At 48.4% G+C, this 20,481-nt stretch overlaps 1 protein-coding gene across 1 annotated transcript; it reads left to right on the top strand.

Moving 5' to 3' along the window:
• Positions 1-113: 113 nt before the first annotated feature.
• On the top strand, positions 114-20,422 carry PHC1 (polyhomeotic homolog 1). Its single transcript, XM_082498808.1, has 15 exons — positions 114-128; positions 4,375-4,531; positions 5,155-5,265; positions 6,668-6,745; positions 7,516-7,665; positions 8,647-8,802; positions 9,885-10,383; positions 10,706-11,466; positions 14,544-14,691; positions 14,801-15,009; positions 15,608-15,719; positions 16,312-16,420; positions 17,094-17,244; positions 17,834-18,065; positions 18,379-20,422. The coding sequence occupies exons 2-15, from the start codon at positions 4,418-4,420 to the stop codon at positions 18,531-18,533; spliced, it is 2,985 nt and encodes a 994-aa protein (XP_082354934.1). The 5' UTR covers positions 114-128; positions 4,375-4,417; the 3' UTR covers positions 18,534-20,422.
• Positions 20,423-20,481: the final 59 nt, after the last annotated feature.

The raw sequence follows: 20,481 nt of genomic DNA, 5'->3' as shown, positions 1-20,481 counted from the left end.
CGGGGCGCGGCGCGAGCGCGTGGGCCCCGCCCCTGCCGCCCCGCCCCGCGCGGCCGCGCCAGGCCCTCCCCCCCGGGGCTGCCCTGCCAGGCCGCGGCCGGGCTGGGCCCGCCGGGAGCCGCCGCAAGGTAACGCCCCCGGCCCCGCCCTCCCCCAACAACGGGGCCCCCGGGCACCGCCCCGCCCCGCCCCGCCCGCCCGGCCGGGGCCCGGCCTGGCTGCCCGCGCGCGGGGGGCGTGTCAGGCGGCGGCGGCGGCCCGGGGGCTCCGGTAACGCCGGCAGCGCGGGTCCCTCGGGCGGGCGCGGGGGGTGGAGGCGGCGGTCGCGGTGCCGCTGCCGGTGGGGGAGCGGAGCGGAGCGGAGCGGAGCAGTGCCGCGCCGCGGCGGCTGCAGGTGAGGCCGGGCCCGGGGCGCGGGCGGCCGCGGCGGGGAGAGTTCCCCGGGGCCGGGGCGGGCTGGAAGTTGACAGCGGCGGCGGAGCAGCCATTGTCTGCCCGGCCCGGCCCCGGGAGCAGCGGCGGGGAACAGCTCCCCCTTCACCCTCCCCCCCTCGCAGCCCCGCTCCCGCCTCCCGGGCAGCCGCCGCACCCCCCGCCGGTGGCCGGGTGTTCAACACGCGCCTTTCTTTCGCTCCCCGCGGCGGGCATCCTGCGGCGGATCCCCGCCTCCCGCCGCGGCGGGGCTGCCTGCACGGTACATACGTGTTGCAGGCGGGCGGGCAGGGCGCGGGCGGGCGCCTGCACTCTCTCTGCCGGCTTAACTTTGCTGCCGGAGTTCCCGGCGACCCGGGGGGCTGCCGTCGCGCTGCCCTCCGCTCCCGGGCGCCTGCGGCCCCGCCGGTCGGGCGAGGCGGGCGGCGGGGCGGCGGCACAGCGGGCGGGGTGGGGGACAGGTGGTGCGAGGGTCCGGGGTGCTCGGGAGTCGGACCGACTGCTGCTCCCGGAGCATCCCGGAGCAGAGTTAACGCGTCCCGAAAGCTTCACGCCTCTGCTTGCGTGGCTTGGAGGCTTGTCTTGTAGAAAACTGCAGTAACAGAGAGAGGAGGGGGGAGTGTGCTGCAGTCCTGGTTCCTAATTTCTCTCCCCAATACCTGTGGTGAAACTTGTGCGCATTTTTGTTTGCTAACTTGCCCTCTCGGGAATGAAGTGACAAAACCAGTTATAAGGTTAGAAAATATTCTGCAGGCAGCAGTCACGTGTCAGGAGGAATGGATGGGGTGAGCGAGTGAAACTTTTCCACCTTCTACCTAGTGTTCAGTGACTAGAGGAGCTGTTTGGCCTGACTGCTGTGCTCTTGCACTTGAGAAAGGTCAGGAACTTGTAGACGGGCCACCTGTGGTGTTCTTGGTGTGTGCTGAGATCAGCAGCGAGGGTTAGGCTCTGGACTGGCCAATGTTCTCATGCTTGTACTGCTCCAGGAGCTAGTTTTCTCCCTTCTCCTTCCCTTCCTTTCTGCTGTGCTGTCATTCCTGCTGTGGTGTTAATAGGCCTTTGTATCCTTTCGTGTCTGTCTTTTTGGGGTGTAGTTCTGTGTTAGGCTTAATCCAGTTTAGCTGCTGTTCAAAGTTAATTTCCAGTAAGGGCCACATTGTTACCCTGTTGGTGTTTTGTTTGTTTGTTTGTTTGTTTCCATTTTTTTGCTTGGGATCTACTGATTACGTTTGCAAGGTGAGTTGGCTAACTCAATCTTTTGGAAAACCCATCGTTTAATCATTTTTAGTAGGCTGTCTATCTCATGGAGCAGCTAGCTGAGTCGAGTGATCTGATAGCCCAATGATCACTAGATTTTTTGTAAGAGAGGGGTGCTGGAAGATGCTCTTGGAGGAGGGTAGAGGGTGCAATCCATGCTATTTTGTGTGTGAATAGCCTGTGTTTGGATTGGATTACACTAATGTGGAGCTGCATCCTTAGATGAACTTGCGTGGGGAAATACTGTGCCTTTTCACTTTTGTGTTTGGAAAGGGTTTTGCTGGATAACTTTGCTTGCTGTGAGTGACTTAAAATACTTACTGCCCTTCTGCAAAGGGAGAGCGTGCCTCTCTATCCATGCCCCCAAAAGGGCTTTTGCCTGCACAGAGACCAAAATTTTTTGACGCCTTTCATCCCAGAGGTATTTCAGTAGGATTTTGTTTGTGCTAGGACCTGATTTTAAGAAGATTCCAGCAAAAATGCTGGAAATCTTAAGAATCAATGCTGCTGTTTACTGAGGAAACAGAGTGGTGGAGCGGAGCACCAAATCAGAACCCAGCTTTCTCCTGGTGCAGCTGTTGAGGGTAAGGGTATGTGCTACATCTAAGCTGAATCTTAGTTACCTTCTTTTCTCTCTCACTGGCATTTGTGGGATCACAGGTGAGCTAATTCCACTCACTGATCTGGCAGAAAATGATGTTTAGGGTAGCTTTTCTGCAAAGTTAACAAGTTGATCTATTGAGCACCAGAAGCAAGGTAAATGCTGGGAGGAACCTGCACAGGTAGGCTGAGGGTGAGCAAAAGAACAGAAATTGTCTCCCAACAGTAGCCAAGCTACTAGACAACTTGGTGTAATGTGTGTAACTTCACTCTGACTTGCATTTTAACCACATTCGAAGTACTTCATTTATCTACCCAAGTTCCTTTCTTTCAAGAAGTCAGTATTCTCTCCATTCACAATTTATTTATTTTCAGGCTTAATTTATTTTTTGTGGTGCTGCCCCCTGGGGAAGAGCTTTAAAGTAATTGTCTTCTCCAGAGCTTTTATGTTCTAGATAAGCGTATTGACCAACTGTTTCTAGCTGTAATAGAGTTGTGCCTGAAGACAGTAATGGCCAGTTAGGAGGAGGTGTGTCTCAGTTGAGGAGGAGATGACTGCGGGGCAGAATTACCTACACTGCCACTGCTGAAGCAGTGCAGGAAGCCAATCTTGGATTACCAGGGAGATGCATGAGCAGGACTTGAGGGCAGAGGTGAAGATGTGTGGGGAAGACAAGACTGGAGCAGCAGCTATCTGCTTGTCAATTATAGTGTCAATTAAAGAATTTTCCAGATTTTGAGGAGCAGGTTTGGAGCAGCAGTTCCCTGATTTAGCCAGACATCCTCTGCAGTGTTAATGCTGTTGCCCTATTTTGAAATCACCTGCTGCCCTTAACACCATTCCAGAATTTAAAAAAGTTGTCTGGTTGAGACTTGTTGCACGTCCTTTTCTGCTGTGCTGCTCTGTTTGTTTATGCATCTGGAAAATTTGTTTGGTGAAGGCTCTGAAGCTTGAAATTTCTGGATTTAAAAGGTCTAGATACAGGGGCTGTGCTGTTGTTTTGGAAATAAACAAGCTGTCAGTGATACTGAGACTATAAGAAGCTTTTTTTTTTTTTTAATCTTACATGGAATTATATCCTTCTAAAAATTCGGGTTTTTTTCAGTGAAATTCTGTTGAAAGCACTTTTGCCCTTTCCCTTTTCTGACTCTAATCCCTCCCACTGTTACTCCCTGTATTGCCCATGTTTCTTGCTGCAGGAAACTCCCTGATCATCCCACTGTGTTACTCTTCTGCTAAGCACTCTCTTCAGTCTCGCTTCTCTTCCTCTTGGCTCATGAAAGCCTTCTCCAGTCCTTTCTCAGTCGTGTGGTTCACTGCAACTCATCTTTCTTCTGCTGGAAGATCTCTCTGGCTCTGCATGACCTCTTCAGCAGCTTTTCCCTCACAAGTGTTGCCAGTGAATCCTTCATCCACTCTGTTTCTAACTGTGTTCCTCCTGAAAGCAACTTGCCATCACAGATACCAGCCTCCAGTCTAATATTCAAGCTGCGATCTGTCAGGAACAATAAGTAGCTGGAAGTCTGTGTGGTCAGAGAAAGAAAGAAACAGTTGAGGGCTGGGGGGCTAAACTGAGAGAAGGAGGGACTGAGTTGGTATATCTGCAGTAGGGCAGTGGAGTTGTGGGATAATTATACCTTTCGCGGGACTAGAGGAAGAGAGGATCAAAAGTTGCCAAAGTGCAGGGGGAGACTGGAAGCACAGTGCAATTTGCCTTCGTTCACTAGCTTTGAAGGAGAGGTGATCAGGTCTGTAACCAAAGGATTGTCTGAATGAGCTGCAGCTGCTCCTTCACTCTGCTGCCTTTTTAAGAATTCAGGATGCTGTAGCTTCCAACTGTAGCATGGCAATAAAAATATGAGAATGTGTGCGTTACTTTTCTGACTGTGGTAATAAAAGATTTAAACCATGAGTATAATTTCTGGGTGATTTCAGAACCTCGGCATCCCCGGTCCTCTGTGATGTAGCAAAGCAGTGTAAGGAGCCTGATACTGGGACATTCCAGTAAAAAAGCTGTGTAATGCAGTGAAATCTGGTTTGGTTCTTTCTCTAGACTGACTTAGTTTCCAATTCCCTCGATATAGATCTGGAGTCCGTCTCAGCCTGAGCTCCTGGGATCCTGTCACCATGGAGACCGAAAGTGAGCAGAACTCCAGCTCCACCAGTGGGAGCTCCAGTTCTGGAGGAAGCACCCGTCCTCAGATATCACAGATGTCTCTCTATGAGCGACAGGCAGTACAGGTGAGCTGCAGTTATGTTCTGGGATGGCATGTACATCAGTAGAAGGTTGTGGTGAGCCCTTTCCTGTTCTTCTGAGTTGTCGTGTGTCAAGGTGGGAGCATGCCCAAAGGACTGTTGTGTTCAGATTTAGAAATTGTTGTGCTAGGCCCAGTCTTTAGTTCCTGTAGCATGATACGCTACTTCATGTTTTATAGGTTACTCCTCCAGTGTCCAGCCTCTTAGATTGCTCACTGTGCTGTGATCCAATAGACTGATTTTAGCCTGCTGTTCTAGAGCAATTCATTCAGTTTATCATCCCAGTTCCTCTATATATGCATATCTTCTGTATACATACTATACTGAAACACTTGTCTGCTTGCTTGAGCATGCACATCCCCAAATTCCTGGGGTTTAATTAAGTCTTGCAAGCATGCTTTCTGCTGTTCTGGAATACACCTGTGATACAGTCTGTTAACAAATTTGTAGCTGTACTGCATATTTTGATGTGCTAATCTAGTGACTTTGCTTTTTTTCATGGGGTCTTGGGATGGTCTTGTGGCTATTTATTTATTTCTTCATTGCTCTCTCTAATCACATTTCAAGAGCATGCTATTTTTGACGATTGGGTTTTCCTCTTTCTCTAGGCCCTGCAGGCACTCCAGAGACAGCCCAATGCAGCCCAGTACTTTCACCAGTTTATGCTCCAGCAGCAACTTAACAGTGCCCAGCTTCACAGCCTGGCTGCCGTCCAGCAGGTGAGTTGCCAAGGGGCAGAAGGAGAGAAATTGGATCATTCTCTGGGGAAGATCCAGACACTTCCTCTTTATACAGTGACTTGTGCACCAAGGTCCTCCTGATCCATGATTAGACAATAAGTCCCTAAACACATTGTTTAAAGGTAATACAAACAGCTAGTAAACTGGAAGCTTGGTGTTTCATTTGTTTTTCAGGTACAGAGCGGGGGAAGATAACATTTGGCATCCCCCTAAGGAAACTTGCGCTTTAGAGGCTCCTGCACCTTCTTCAAATAAAAGATGGGTGGTCAAATCAACAGTGGATGCAGTAGCATTTAAAAGCTTTTAAAGTGAACCACGGATTGCTATTTTTCTGAGAATAAACGTGGTCTTGTGTGTGTGAAATTTTGGGCAGTATCCTCTGAATTTTACATCTTGAAACTTAGTAGCCCATGTTTTCTTTACCAGTTACTAGCAAGAAGGATCTGGGGTAGATCTTGTCCAGCCAGGAGGTTATTTCTATAATTAAGATATGTTTATACAAATTAAGATATTTTATTTTACTTGTTGAGCGATTTCTTTACATTTTTTAGCAACTTTTCCTACTTGAAAGACTTTATCACCAGTTGAAGCTGAATTATGTGTGATGTGAATACAGTTCTGTCTGTAACAATCTGTACCATCTCTGTACAATCTGTACATTGTCCATCTGTAACCGTCTGTACTTCAGTAGCTGTGCCCCATGGCTGATAGTCCAGGATTTAGTTTTTCTCAAAATCCCTAAACTGCAGTTTTATAGCACAGAGGGAATAGAATCCTCTCACCAGTTTCTTACAAATCTTAGTTATAAAACTAACTAGACTCATACAGTGGAATTCCCATGGGATCATGGCGGGGAGACAGGGAATCTAACAATATTTACATTCCTCCATGAACCATATGTGCTGTAATCCCAAATTTGTTACTTGGAGTACTATTATTGCACTGTCACTAAACTGCCTAACTAGCCCAGCAAATTACTAATATTGTAGGGAACGTCTGCTGTTAACAGAATGGATTGCAGCATTGGGATGAGGGTTGCAGCGTGTAGCATGACAAGCTGGGGCAACATGACAAGCTGGGGCAACAGTAGGGTATGTACCCATGGGTGGAAGGACTGGAAGTCATGCACTGTAAGGGTCTGTTGTCCACTGCCTCAGGCATTATATAGGACTGAACTGGTTGAAGAAGAGGAGGTGCCTTGCTGAGTTGCTGCACTTGATTTGTAGGGCATGGCAGGGATTTGTAGTGGTTAGATTGTGCTCCTGTTCTCAGGAATGGGAGAAGATGATGATGGGACTAGGTGTTCTGACAAAGTCAAATATTTGGGCTGTATTGAAAAGTTTGTTCCAGGTATTAATTTTTCTGTCAATCTGTCTTGCAGGCTACAATTGCAGCCAGTAGACAGGCCAGCTCCCCCAACACCAGCACCCCGCAACAGACCACCACCACCCAGGCCTCTGTAAGTAACTGCTCCCTCACACACATATCAAAGCCTCCCTCCCACTCCCCGCCTTGTTCTTTCTCCTCTTTGTCTTTTAGGAAGGCAGTCAGCCAGGGAAACACAGCTTCTAGGAACGCTGGGAATCCACAAGATGCAGACAACTTTGATGATTTGGGGTGCTATGATTATGGATGGGGGTTGAGGAGACCAGAGACGGTTTCTGCGGGGGAGAGGGGTCTTAGCTTTAGCTGGAAAGGCAGACACTGATCTCTCTTTGCAGAGGCTTTGGGGATATGTTGTCATGGATTAGAAAAGGATCAGGGCTTCTAAGAGGGAGAAGGAATCATGAGCAGCTGGAAGGGAATGTTCTCTTTCTCTTGGGCAGAGTAGTAGTTTGTAGAATGAGAGGAATTTTGGTGTGCAGTGAGTATTGAGGAACTGGGATATGTTCAGAAAGTAGTGTTGGTAGGGTAGAGATTACTTTGTGGGTTTTTTCCTTTACTTGAGAGGCTGGAAAAAATGATGTATTTCTTTTGGATCTCTTATTGTAGTTGCATGCTAACAGTGATACCCAGGTTCAGCATACAAATGAGGTTATCATCCTGAGATTTGGCTGGCTTAGATTGTGTAGCCCTTTAAAACAAGTACTTTTTTCTTCTTGGTCCCTTGTGGGATACAGGAAAAAACTGTAAAATGTCTGTTCTGGCTGTACCCCAGTAAGCGAATTTGTACTTGCTTCTTTGCCTCTGTCTCTTCATATATGATTTGTGGCTTTTCTCTGTTTTAAGATCAACCTAGCCACCACATCAGCTGCTCAGCTGATCAGTCGGTCACAGAGCGTGAGTTCCCCCAGCGCCACAACCCTGACACAGTCTGTGCTCCTTGGGAATACCACCTCACCACCTCTTAACCAGTCACAGGCCCAGATGTATCTCCGGGTAAGAGATGTGTACACAAAATGTGTCCTGACCATGAACCCCACTTCCTAGCCACTTCAGTGTTTCACTGCTTGGGATTGCCAATACCTTTGGACTACCTCTAGCTTTAAGGATGATGAATACCATATCCATGATATTTAAAATTCAGATGGGGAAGCTCTTGTCCCTGAAACCACAAGTTTGATTCTGGGCTCAGCTTTTGAGGGTAGATGAGCTTTGTATTGTGTGGCTCAGGTGAGATTGTTAAGAACCATGTTTGTCCCTGCTCTGTATAGATGTTAAAGATCCCATGGCACTTCTCACTAGAGTGTAAATGTGAAATATATGTCCTAGACTTTAATATAGCTCACAGAAATAAAGCTACTCTTCTGGTTCAATGCTGGAACAGATATATGGTAAATTATTCTCTTCTACCACTGCTGAGCTCAGGGATGTAAGTCAGAATTCAAGTAAGTTTACAAACATAAATCAACATGAAAAATATCTCATCCTTTTAATCAGTTTGAAGTGCTGCTAAACAGAAAACATTAGGCTTGACTATAGTCAGTCTGGGGTTTTGTTACCTACTTGAAAAATAGTTTTTGCAACTCAGTTGACTTCAGATACAGATTATCTCTTTCTTTTCAAGTAACCCTGGTCTTGGATGTATGTATTTTATCACTGTTTCTCAACCAGTCCCAGATATACATCTGAAAATTAAATGATACCCCAGTCTTTTAGCGAACCTTGGGCAGCCTGTGGGAGTTGGGTCAGGCCTGTGTTTGATAGAAGAGTGCTTGCTTCCATAAGGAAACTGTTCCCAGTTTCCTGCTCCTGAGGGTTATGTTCAGTGTTACAGTGCAGGGAGGGTTGGGGGTTTTGCAATGTATGACATTGCAGCCCAGTGTTGCTTTGTAATCTGTTTGCTTGTGGTTCGCTGTCTTTCTTTCTCTCTTCCCCTCCGTTCCCTTCATTCCACATCATCTGACCCTCCCTCAACAGCCACAGCTGGGGAACCTGTTACAGGTAAACCGGACCTTGGGCCGCAATGTGCCTCTTGCCTCCCAACTCATCCTGATGCCCAACGGGGCTGTGGCCGCTGTCCAGCAGGAGGTACCACCCACTCAGTCTCCTGGGGTCCATGCAGACACAGACCAGGTCAGTGACACCCTGTCCCAGTGTCCTCCCCTTCCCCCTGCTCTCCATCACCCCGCACTCTGGTCTTTGTCTCCAGCCGTCCCTGTATAGCAGATTAGCTCTATTTTATCCACAGCCTGCGTCCCTGTGCAGGCAGGAGATTCTGTTCTCTCTTACCACCATTTTTTTCATGTTTGCTTTTTGCCTTCAGAGATGGGATTAATTTCTTCTTAAAATTTCTGAGGTGAGCCACAGGCTGGATCAATCCCATCTTCACAGTTTCTCAGTTGTCTTGTGTGAAAAGAATTGTTGAGTTCTATGTCCAGTTTTCAGTCACTCTACCATGAAGAGTCTTTGCCAGTGGTAGTGTTCCTTCACTTTTGTAAAGATGCCAAAGACCAAACAGACCACAAGGTCTTAGCTCCTGCATCCATCTATAAGTAATTCTCCAGGTCAGGGAGCTGCTGTGGCATCCCAGTCATTCTTGGGATTTCCAGTTACTTCATATTTTTCTTGTCTGGAACACTTTCTTTGAAGAAAAGTCAGCCATGATCAAACTTGAAGATAACACTGCATTTGGAGGGGGCGTAAAGGATGGCAGCACAAAAATGCAGAGGTACTGGTGAAATCAGAAGGGTGGCAGGCCATGACTATATCTGTGGGCCTCCTGAGTGTAAAGCCCTGCACAGAGGGAGGAGGCAGGTGGCACAAAAATTGAAAATTAATTACTGGTCTTTAAAAAGCATATCTCAGCGGTTTTAGCGCCATGCTAAACTGGATCCTCCCAATGCAAGTGCACGGCAGGCAGGTCTGAAGGCTGCCCCATGCCTCAGAGAATGGCGGTGTCCTCACGTTCAGGTAGTGCCACGAGATCTTTAACTTCCATCAGAGACGGGGCAGGAGGGCGTTCAGGATAATGTATTTCCTGGGGAGGGCCACACCTGAGCTTTGCCCTGCAGTGTTAGCCAGGTTCCCACGTGAGGCTTGAAGCATCAACTCCGCCTGCATCCCAGTAGTGTGTGCTGCTTATGCGTTCTCTGCCAAATTTCCAGCAAGTAATGTACGTAAAGCAAATAGACTCTGTTTTGTATGTGTGTTTCTAGGTGCAGAACTTGGCTGTGAGGAGCCAGCAGACCTCGGCCACGAATGCCCCGCTCCAGGGCTCTGCTCAGAAGGCAGCTCTGCCAGGAAGCTCCCAGGCTTCAGGCTTACCTCAGGCCACCAGCACGGGCCAGACCTTGGCCGTGGCTCAGGCCTCCTCCGGCAGCGCAGGCCAGTCCCTCAACTTGAGCCAGGGGGCAGCAGGCAGCAATGGCGTCTCTGGGGGTGTGGTGGCAAGTGGTGGGAGCCAGACCTCGACGGGATTGAGCCAGACCTCCTCAGCGGGCACCACTGGCAGTTGCCAAAGGAAAGGCACGGGGGTGGTTCAGCCATTACCGGTAGCAGCTGCCCAGGCTGTGACCGTCAGCCAGGGAAGCCAGACGGAGACAGAGAATGCAGCCACAAAGAAGGGCGAAATGGACAGTGGTGGACAGCAAACGGTGGGCATGAACCTGACTAGGACTGCTACACCAGCACCCAGCCAGACGTTGATCAGCTCAGGTAAGTGCAGACCTGTTCCTTCTCTTCGAGCCCACTGGGCTTTTGCAAGAGTGCCATTTGAAAGCCCAGTGGTGAGAGTTTTCCCAACACGTCTCCCAGCCTCCGTGCTCCTGGGGATTGGTCTCTCTAGAGGTTATTCCTCCCTATTAGCAAGAGAAGTTAATTTAGTCCCCCATGTCCTCTGCTAATAAGCTGTCAGTCATTTTGGAGCTTAATGACTCAAACCAGTGCAGTGGCTGCTTGGTTTTTAATGTTTAATGTTCCTAGCTGCACTGTTGCTAACTTTTGTGTTCTGCTCTTTTCCCACTCTGTGTTTGTATAGCTACATACACGCAGATCCAGCCACACTCGCTGATCCAGCAGCAGCAGCAGATCCACCTGCAGAAGCAGGTGGTGATCCAGCAGCAGATCGCCATTCATCACCAGCAGCAGTTCCAGCACCGCCAGTCCCAACTCCTCCATACAGCCACCCATCTCCAGCTGGCCCAACAGCAGCAACAGCAGCAAGCACCATCTCTGACCCAACAGCAGCAGCAAGCTCAACCTCCGCAGCAGCAGGCTCCACCTCAAAACCAGCAGCAGGCTCAGACCCTTGTGGTGCAACCTATGCTGCAGTCCCAGCCACAGCCTGTGCAGCTCCAGCAGGACAGTCCTTGCCAGCCAGCCACCAAATCACCTGTTCCAATTCAGTCAAAATCTCTGGTCACCCCTATCAAACCACCTCAGCTTGGGCCTGCCAAAATGTCAGCAACACAGCAGCCTCCACCACACATCCCAGTGCAGGTGGTGGGTACTCGGCAGCAGGGCTCAGGCCAAGCCCAAGCACTGGGTTTGGCTCAGATTGCTGCAGCAGTGCCGACATCCCGGGGAATGCCAGCAGTGGTCCAGCCTGTTTCCCAAGCCCATGCTGCTTCTCCATCATCGTCTTCAGCTCCAGCATCCTCACAGGAAGCTCCTTCGCTCACCACAGGGGTGAATTTGGCACAAGTTCAAGGCACAGCCCACATGGTGAAGAGCCCAGCCTCCTCTCCAGTTGTGGCTCAGATGCCAGCAGCATTCTACATGCAGTCTGTCCAGTTGCCAGTAAGTGATACCATTGAGAAGGAGAATAGCATATGGATTCTCTTTGTTCATTCCTAGGACACCAGTCGCAGTCCAGGCTCAGGTCAGTGGGATGGGATGGGCAAGGGGTTTTGGTAAAGGGATGTGGAGACGTTTTCATCTCAAAAACACTAATTCCAATCCAACCCTTGGGGTTACTGACTACAAGCATTTCTCTTCGACATTATCATTCAAAGGCTTGCATAAAGTTAAGAGATGACACTCAGACCCTGCCTGAAATGAGGTAGCTGTCTACATCACATACTAAATATCACATTTAACAACGTGGTGAGTTGGCCTTGGCTGGCTGCCGTGTGACCACCAAGCTGCCGTACCACTCCCCCTTCTCACCAGGACAGGGGGAGAAAATACAATGAAGAGCTCATGGGTTGAGATAAGAACAGGGAGAACACTTACCAATTACCGTCACAGGCAAAACAAACTCACAGAATCACACAGTCAGAATTTTCAGAGTTGGAAGGGACCTCTAGAGATCATCTAGATCATCAATTTAGGGAAATTAATTTATTGCCAATTAATCAGAGTAGGATAATGAGAAATAAGAACAAATCTAAAATCCACCTCACCCTGACTTTCTTCATGGGCTCAGCTTCACTCTTGACTCTTCTACCTTCTCCCCCTGAACAGTGCAAGGGGATGGGGAATGGGGGTTGTGGTCAGTTCATCACGCGTCTCTGCCACTCCTTCTTTCTCATGCTCGTCCCCTGCTGCAGCGTAGGGTCCCTCCCAAGGGAGACAGTCCTCTACAAACTTCTCCAACATGGGTCCTTCCCATGGGCTGCAGTTCTTCACAAGCTGCTCCAGCGTGCAGTCCTTTAGGAGCAGGCTTCTCCAGCTTGTGTCCGCCATGGGGTCACAAGTCCTTCCAGCAAACCTGCAGCAGTGTGGGGTCCTCTTCACGGGCCGCATGTTCTGCCAAGAGCCTGCTCCAGCACAGGTTTTCCATGGGCTGCAGCTTCCTTCAGGGCACATCCACCTGCTCTGGCATGGACCCCTCCATGAGCTGCAGGGCGGCAACCTGCATCGCCATGGATTTCACTGTGGGGAATCTTTGCTCCAGTGCCGAGAGCACCTTCTCCCCCTCCTTTACTGACTTTAGTGTCTGCAGGGCTGTTTCTCACTCCTCCCAGATGCTGTTATGAGTATTTTTTACCCTTTCTTAAATATGTTATCACAGAGATAATCCTTGATAAGGACATAGGGTGTATCATCAGCAAGTTCGCAGATGACACCAAGTTAAGCAGGAGTGTAGATTCCCAGGAGGATAGGGAAGCTCTACAGAGGGACTTGGATAGATTGGATCATTGGGCCAACATCAATGGTATGAGTTTCAACAAGGGCAAGTTCCAGGTTCTGCATTTGGGCCACAATAACCCCATGCAGCGCTACAGGCTTGGGGAGGTGTGGCTGGAAAGCTGCCTGGCAGAAAGAGACCTGGGGGTTCTAATTGACAAGCGGCTGAATATGAGCCAGCAGTGTGCCCAGGTGGCCGAGAAAGCCAACGGCATCCTGGCTTGTATTAGAAATAGTGTGGCCAGCAGAAGTAGGGAGGCGATTGCGCCCCTGTACTCAGCACTGATGAGGCCACACCTCAAGTATTGTGTCCAGTTTTGGGCACCTCAATACAAGAGAGATATTGAGGTGCTGGAGCGAGTGCAGAGGAGGGCAACGAAACTGGTGAAGGGCCTAGCAAACAAATCATATGAAGAGCAGTTGAAGGAGCTGGGACTGTGTAGTTTGAGGAGGAGGAAGCTGAGAGGAGACGTCATCACTCTCTACAACTCTTTGAAAGGACACTGTAGAGAAGTTGGTGCTGGTCTCTTCTCACAGGTAATTAATGACAGAACAAGAGGGAATGGCTTCAAGCTCCAACAGGGTAGATTTAGACTGAACATTAGGAAAGAATTTTTCACAGAAAGAGTGGTCGGGCATTGGAACAGACTGCCGAGGGAGGTGGTTGAGTCACCATCCCTGGATGTGTTTAAGAGAAGTTTAGATGTGATGTTGGGGGATATGGTGTAGGGGAGATCTTTGTAGAGTAGATGGTTGGACTTGATGATCCCAAGGGTCTCTTCCAACCTAGACAATTCTATGATTCTATGAAAGAGGCATTACCACTGTTGTTGGTGGGCTCAGCTTTGGCCAGCGGCGGGTCTGTCTTGGAGCTGGTTGGAATAGTCTCTGTTGGACATGGGGGCAGCTTCTGGTGTCTCCTCACAGAAGTCACCCCTGCAGCCCCCACGCTACCAAAACCTTGCCACATAAACCAAATACAAACAATAACTGGCCTCTTTGTTGTCTCTCTCTTGAGAGAAGAGAGCTGAGTGGGCTATGAAGACTGAACTCCTCTCTCCTCACTAGGTGTGGATACCTCCAGGTCAGAGACCCCTTGGCATGTGGTACCAGCCACTGACTCTAGGTCTCAGAGGATCCCCTAGTAACAGGCTATGCAGAGGAAAACAATGATGGCTCATGTTCCACAGACCTCATCCATGCTGCTCTGAATTGTCCGCCTAGGGCCTGCCTAACTCCCTGGGACAACAGCACTTTGCCAGCTCAGTTATCCTTAGCCAGTTGCTGAGACTGTTTCTGAACTCTGGCTGCTTCTTCAGGAAGGCGTCACAGGGTTTGTCTGATTTCTAGAGCAGGGGGACAATTTGCTCCCGTCCAACGTGTTTCCCCTACCATTTTGACTCTCCATTGAAACTGATCTAATCTAGCCAAGAGCCTGTTTGGAAACTGCTGGGTGACTGTCATTCCATTTCTTTCTTCCTGGAATAATCCCTTGAGGTTCACACACTGTTGATACTGTATCAATGTCCCAATTCACGTTGATACGTGAAGCTTAGCTCCCTGCTAGGCAAGTGCTCCTACGTAGAGGTATATACTATGAAGGAGTTAGAGATGTTTCCAGGAGAAGGAACCAGGCTGGAGATGAGTATGATAGAGCAGGATGCATATTCCTTCGCCTTCAGTCTGCTTTGTTCTTTGCTTTGGAGTTCCTCTCTCTGCTTACATGTTCCTCTTTATTTACGCAGGGCAAGTCTCAGACCTTAGCAGTTAAACGCAAGGCAGAGTCAGAGGAGGAGAAGGAGGAATCGCCCAGTGTCACTGCAGTCCTGCCTGCCAGGTCCTCTCCTGTGACAGACAGCCCCAAAAACATGGAGGAGAAGAGTGCCCTTGGAGGTGAGGTACAAAGGAAAGCTCTGCTTGTGTGTGCTAATGATTTGATATTGTATTCCTTTTGAAGTAGACGGAGCAAAGGTAACTGACTCTTGTGCTGTTAACTTTCCAGATAAATCTGATCCTGCTGCCATTGGAACCCCAAATACCACCTCAAGTGAAGGAGCATCAGTCACCCCCACCTCTGCTCCCACCCCAAATCTGGCAATGGTGTCACGTCAGATGGGAGACTCCAAACCTCCACAAGCCATCGTCAAGCCCCAGATCCTCACACACATCATTGAGGGCTTTGTCATCCAGGAAGGAGCAGAGCCCTTCCCGGTAGGGATTCTCTGCTGCTGGGGAAGGAGGTGTAGTGCCCTCTTGGAAGCAGGGTGGACTTCCATCTTTGGACAGGAGTTTCTTTCCCCATGTTCCAAGTCAGTGTTTTTAGCCTGAGACACAGACAGTGAAGAGGAAGGGAAAGGAAGGAGATGTCATGCATGAAGCAAGGCATTAAGGTGTGATATTAAAGAAAGTGGATTGGAGGGAGTAAAGCAAGTGTGATGGGAACTGCTTTCAGTAGTCCTCAAAGCAATAATCTATGCAGGAATTATCATAAGATTCTTTCTGATTTTTAGTGAAGGAAAGATGCACTGCATTTTAAACAAGCAGCAAGGGAAGTTAAAGCAAAGAAGGGGAAATGCAGTTATATGGAATGCGGGATATTCAAGGCAGATAGTACATTGTGATCTTTGAATGAACCACAAAGCCTGTGAGTCAGGAAGGAGTAGTAACTTTGTTCAGTATCTCTCCTTTCCTAGTGGGCAAAGGTATTCTTCTGAGCTATAATAAGGTGTGAGCGGCATATACCTTGCAGAGGGTGGTGGACACAAAGAATCCTTTACTGATGGGCCCAACTCTTTCTTATCCTGTCCAGGTGGGTTGTTCTCAGCTGCTGAAAGAATCTGAGAAACCGCTGCAGGGAGAGGCTCCTGGCCAGAGTGAAAACCTGTCCAGCAATTCCCCGGGAGGGGACAGTGCTTCTATGGGTGAGTTTCAGCACCAGGAGGCCTAGCTAATGTTACTGAGTTTCTGCTCTCTGATGCTGTATTACCAGCTTTATATGTTATGGACTTGCATCCCTTCCTGCTTTCCTGCTAACTCCCTAGAGACTCAAGCTACGGACCTAGGATCACCTTTTCTTGAGTGCCAGAATACAATACTTTGTTGTTACGATCTAACGCACCCTGTGTCAGTAGTACGCAGGAGAATCTGAACTGTACCTGTCTCTAATGACTCTGAAGGCTGTGAAAGATGTGTGGACACAGCAGAGAGTGCTGTGATGGAGATACCCCTACAGCCTTGTAGGACATAAGGCATATGCTATTTTTGGCTTGTTCAGCGAAATGGTACTGACAAGGAGAAATAAGCTGCTCTGCTCAATATCCTGGGGTCCTAATTAGTGGAGCTTCTGCCTCTCTTCTCTCAGGTCCTTCCCTAAGCTAATTGCTTAGTAGATTCAGTGTAGAATAGTGCTTGGAATCTGTCTGTTCAGAGGAAGAGTAGCGGAATGGGAAATCATTGTGTGTGATCTGCTTCAGTTCAAATCGTCAATTGTTGTGTATCTCTGTATCTCACTAGAGCTTGATAAGAAGGCAAACTTGCTGAAGTGTGAATACTGTGGAAAGTATGCCCCAGCAACCCAGTTCCGTGGCTCCAAGAGGTTTTGTTCCATGACCTGTGCTAAAAGGTAATAAGCAAGACGACCTTCCTTTTCTCTGACTGTACATTCTCTAGAACTGGGCATGTGCCTCTTCTCTAGGTAGTGTACAACACTTCAATATATCTGATCCTCATTCCATGGGATGCACTGGCCACAGAGATCCTTTAGGACTCTAAATATTTTGTGAATGCTTCTAGCTCTGGAGAGGTGGATGCGGTGCTGAGCGTAAACAGGATTTCTGACTTGCTCAGAAATTAAAATGGGAAGGGGGAAGTTCTTGGGCTCCGAAAAACCTCTCTTCAGTAAAATGTACATTTGACTGACTAAACAAATTGCATACTAGTAGCTGTCTGCTGCACTGGTACTAGACAAAGACCCAAGGGAGCACTGGGAAGAAAAAATGGGGAGAAGTTAGAGTAGTCATTGCTGCCTCCTATTGATAGCAGAATGCTTGTTATGGGTCTTTTTTCCCTTAGGGGAATGACTTAATTGACCCTTCAGATGTTAGATCAAGACTCTGGTGCCCAAATATTGCTTGTGTCAGAAGTCTGGACTGGTTCCTTCCAAGGGGAAGCCTTAGAAGGAGGAGGAACAGAACTTGATGGTAAAGAGGAGTTTTATCCCCATCTAGAACAAGGAGAAGCAGTAGTTTTGCATAGTTGCTGTTTCCTTACTGCTGCTCTGCTTCTACCCATTTAAGGTACAATGTCAGCTGCAGCCATCAGTTTCGGCTGCAGAGAAAGAAGATGAAGGAATTCCAGGAAGCTAACTATGCCCGCGTGCGCCGACGGGGACCACGACGCAGCAGCTCTGAAATTGCTCGGACAAAGATCCAGGGCAAGCGCCACAGGGTAAGGACACAGTCCCGTCTGCCTCTGTCAAGGCAAATCTCAGTGTAACAGTTGTCACTGCTGGGTGTATCACTTTCTCTAGAGTGGATGTAGTCATACAGGATGTGCCAAGTGCACACTGACACAGTTGCTACACAAGGCACAGCAAACCGTTCTAATCGCTCATCAACTGCAAAAAGTGGATTCACATTTGTAGTTGTTGTGTTCACTCCTGAGTGTGTCTTGGAGGTCTCAGTAAGTGACATCAGCTGACAGCCTTGGTAGGAAACAATCCTGTCTTCCTGTTTCATTAGCATTCTTCCACATAAATGATTTGAATCAGATTATAGAAGACTCAGCACTGATGCAAGGAAGAAGAATGGACTGGGGGAGGATGGGGAGAAGGAAGAGGAAGGGAGACGAGAGTAAGGTCTCCCCTTTCTGGCATTAGGGAGCTCTTGTGTCAGCTGCCCTTGGATTAACAGCCTGAGATGGTTGTCCCAGACTGTTGGAACAACTTCTGCTGTTTCCAATGTCTTGTTTTGCACCTAGTAATTGTGAATTTCTTACAAAACACCTTGTGTTTTCTTTCTTTCCTATGGGCTTGTAGGGCCAGGAAGACTCAAGTCGAGGCTCTGATAACTCCAGCTATGATGAAGCTTTGTCCCCTACATCTCCAGGACCGCTGTCAGTAAGGACCAGTCATGGAGAGAGGGACCTGGCAAACTCTAGTATGGCCCCGCCTACCCCAGATCTACATGGTATCAACCCAGTCTTCCTGTCCAGCAATCCCAGTCGATGGAGTGTGGAGGAAGTGTACGAGTTCATCGCATCACTGCAAGGTAAAGTTAAGATCCTCTCCTGCAGTCCCGTTATCCAGTAGCATGGGGAAATTTGTTGGCTCTCTTTCTTTAGAGAAAGCGGTGTCAGTGGTGCCTCGTGCTTTTATCGTACTTTTGTACATGTTTCTGAACTGGAGTAGGTCATACAGATAGATGACTTGTACTCCTCAGGCAGCCTGTGAAGTAGAGTGGGGAGGGGGCTTGGTTAGATTCCTAGCTTGCTTTCTGTACCTGCCAGAGGTCCAAAGAGTGGGAATGAGGGTAATGCCCAGGGCACATCTGTTTCTCAGTGCTATTCTTTTTGGTTTTGCAGGGTGCCAGGAGATTGCTGAGGAGTTTAGGTCACAGGAAATTGATGGCCAGGCCCTGTTACTTCTGAAGGAGGAACACCTCATGAGTGCCATGAACATCAAGCTGGGACCAGCTCTCAAGATCTGTGCCAAGATCAATGTCCTCAAGGAGACCTAACAGCTCTGAAGCCAGAGGTCTCATTTTTGCTCTGACCCTAGGGCAGCTGCCAGCTTTGGAGCATCCTATTGGGGTGGGGAAGAATAGGACAGCCCCCTGTGGTCTTGCATTCAAGAATGAGAAGGAATTTAACTGGTTGAAACTGACATGCACAAGCTCATGCCTTGGTCTCTTAATGGTGCTACAAGGGGGAGGGAAACTCCTACCTGTGGCCTTGAAACATCTTTCCTTCTTCCTGATTTTGAATATGCCTCTCCTGTATACTACATAAGATGGGAAGGGACCTCTTTCTGTCCTAGTAGACTTCTGAAGGGGAACTGCCCTCACCCCTTTTTTGCTACAGCAGGTCTGCTAGATCTTACTTTTGAATCTTGCTGTGCCAGAACTTGAGGCACAGCTAGAGCCTGCCCCACACGGACATTGGGAGCAGCTCTGCTTGGGGTATTTAGGAAGGGGAACTAGTAAATTCCAAGTGACAGAGGTGAACAAACAAGAATTTGAGCAAAAGGGGCTGCTGCTGTTCCACTTTTAAAAAAAAAAATACCGAGGCTGTTCATGAACTGGGTTTAATAGCCATTCCAGCATGCATACCAAACTTGAAGGCCCGTGGCAATAGGAGCTGCCTTAGCTTTACTGTCTCCTGTAGAGATGCAGAGTGAAGACAAAGTGTTGGGGCAGCTGTTCACTCCAGATGCTCCTCTTTGAACCAGTCAGAGGAGGATTTATCCTGAGTACTTATGACAAGATGATGGGAAAACCGAAGACGAGGGTGATTGTCTTACATTAGGGAACCCTGCAGCACTAGGTTTGTCTCCCCATTGTGCTAGGGCATAATTTACAGATCCAAAGCAGTCTCCAGAAGCGCCAAGGCTCTTCATAAAATGGACTGGGGTTTTGGGTTTGGGTTGAGGTTTTTTTTTTTTGTGTTATCAGTTTGTATTATTTTTGTGTCTGTCTTCATTATCCTCAGGAGAGCTAATGGGACAAAGTTTAAGCTGACAGGATTGTATTGCCTGCCTCAGGCTCTTTTTTTTTTGTTGTGTTTTTTTTTTTTTGTAAAACAAATATTTTTCCTCCTCAGTTAAAAAACAAAACCAAAAACATACCCTCCGCCAACTGAATACTGATCCTTTAATGCTACTTCTCCTTTCTAAGGGGTAGAATTATGTTACAGGCTGAGTCCCTCCAGCTTTGGGGATTTTTTTTTAAGGACCAAATGTGGTTTTCTGAAGTTTTGTAACCTGGTGAAAACCTGGGCAGAGTTGTTCTTTTCCAGAAGCGCCTCTGCTTAAAACAAACAAGCAAAAAACCTGAAGAAAAAGCATGAAGAGGTAAGTGCCCCCTAGAGCCAAATACCTGAAAGAAAGATGATTTATAAACCATGGGTCTCAGCTCTTCTGTTTTCAGAAGTTTCACCTGAATATTTGAGTGAAACATAAAACTGTTCTGTGTTTACTGTTGCAGGAAAGCTGTAGTGGCATGGGAGGAGGCCTAATAGCATAGGTAGGAAAACATTAGAGATCTTTATTGACTCATGTTAGAAAAAGAGAGGAGGGAAAATGCTTAGAAGATGGGTAAAACGTGGCAACAGCTTCCTTAACTGTCTTGGTGACTCTCACTCTAATGACATCCCTTTTCCTCTGAGAGAAGACTTCTGAGGCTTCCTGAATCAAAACAGGCCCAAAGGAAGCTGCCTGTATTTGCACCCTGCTACTACTATTTGGTGTGATGTAATTTGGGGGCTGGGAAAGGGGGAGGTTAGAATCTCATCAGCAGAGGAAGGCTGCCCTTAAACCATTTTATCCTTAGCAGGCTGGGTGTGATAAAACTGTTTAGTTTGACCTTTGGCAGGGTAGGCAGGCAGCTAGCCTGCCTATGTTACTAGCTAATCCTGAGGACTGGATTTTATTTCAGTCAAAGGGGAAGGCTTTACTTCATTTCATGTTCA

This window comes from Vanellus vanellus (assembly GCF_965231255.1).
Source record: "Vanellus vanellus genome assembly, chromosome: 1".
In the NCBI taxonomy this organism is placed as follows: Eukaryota; Metazoa; Chordata; class Aves; order Charadriiformes; family Charadriidae; genus Vanellus; species Vanellus vanellus.
The sequence above is the reverse complement of the archived record's forward strand: the minus strand, read 5'-3'. Positions and strand labels throughout refer to the sequence as shown.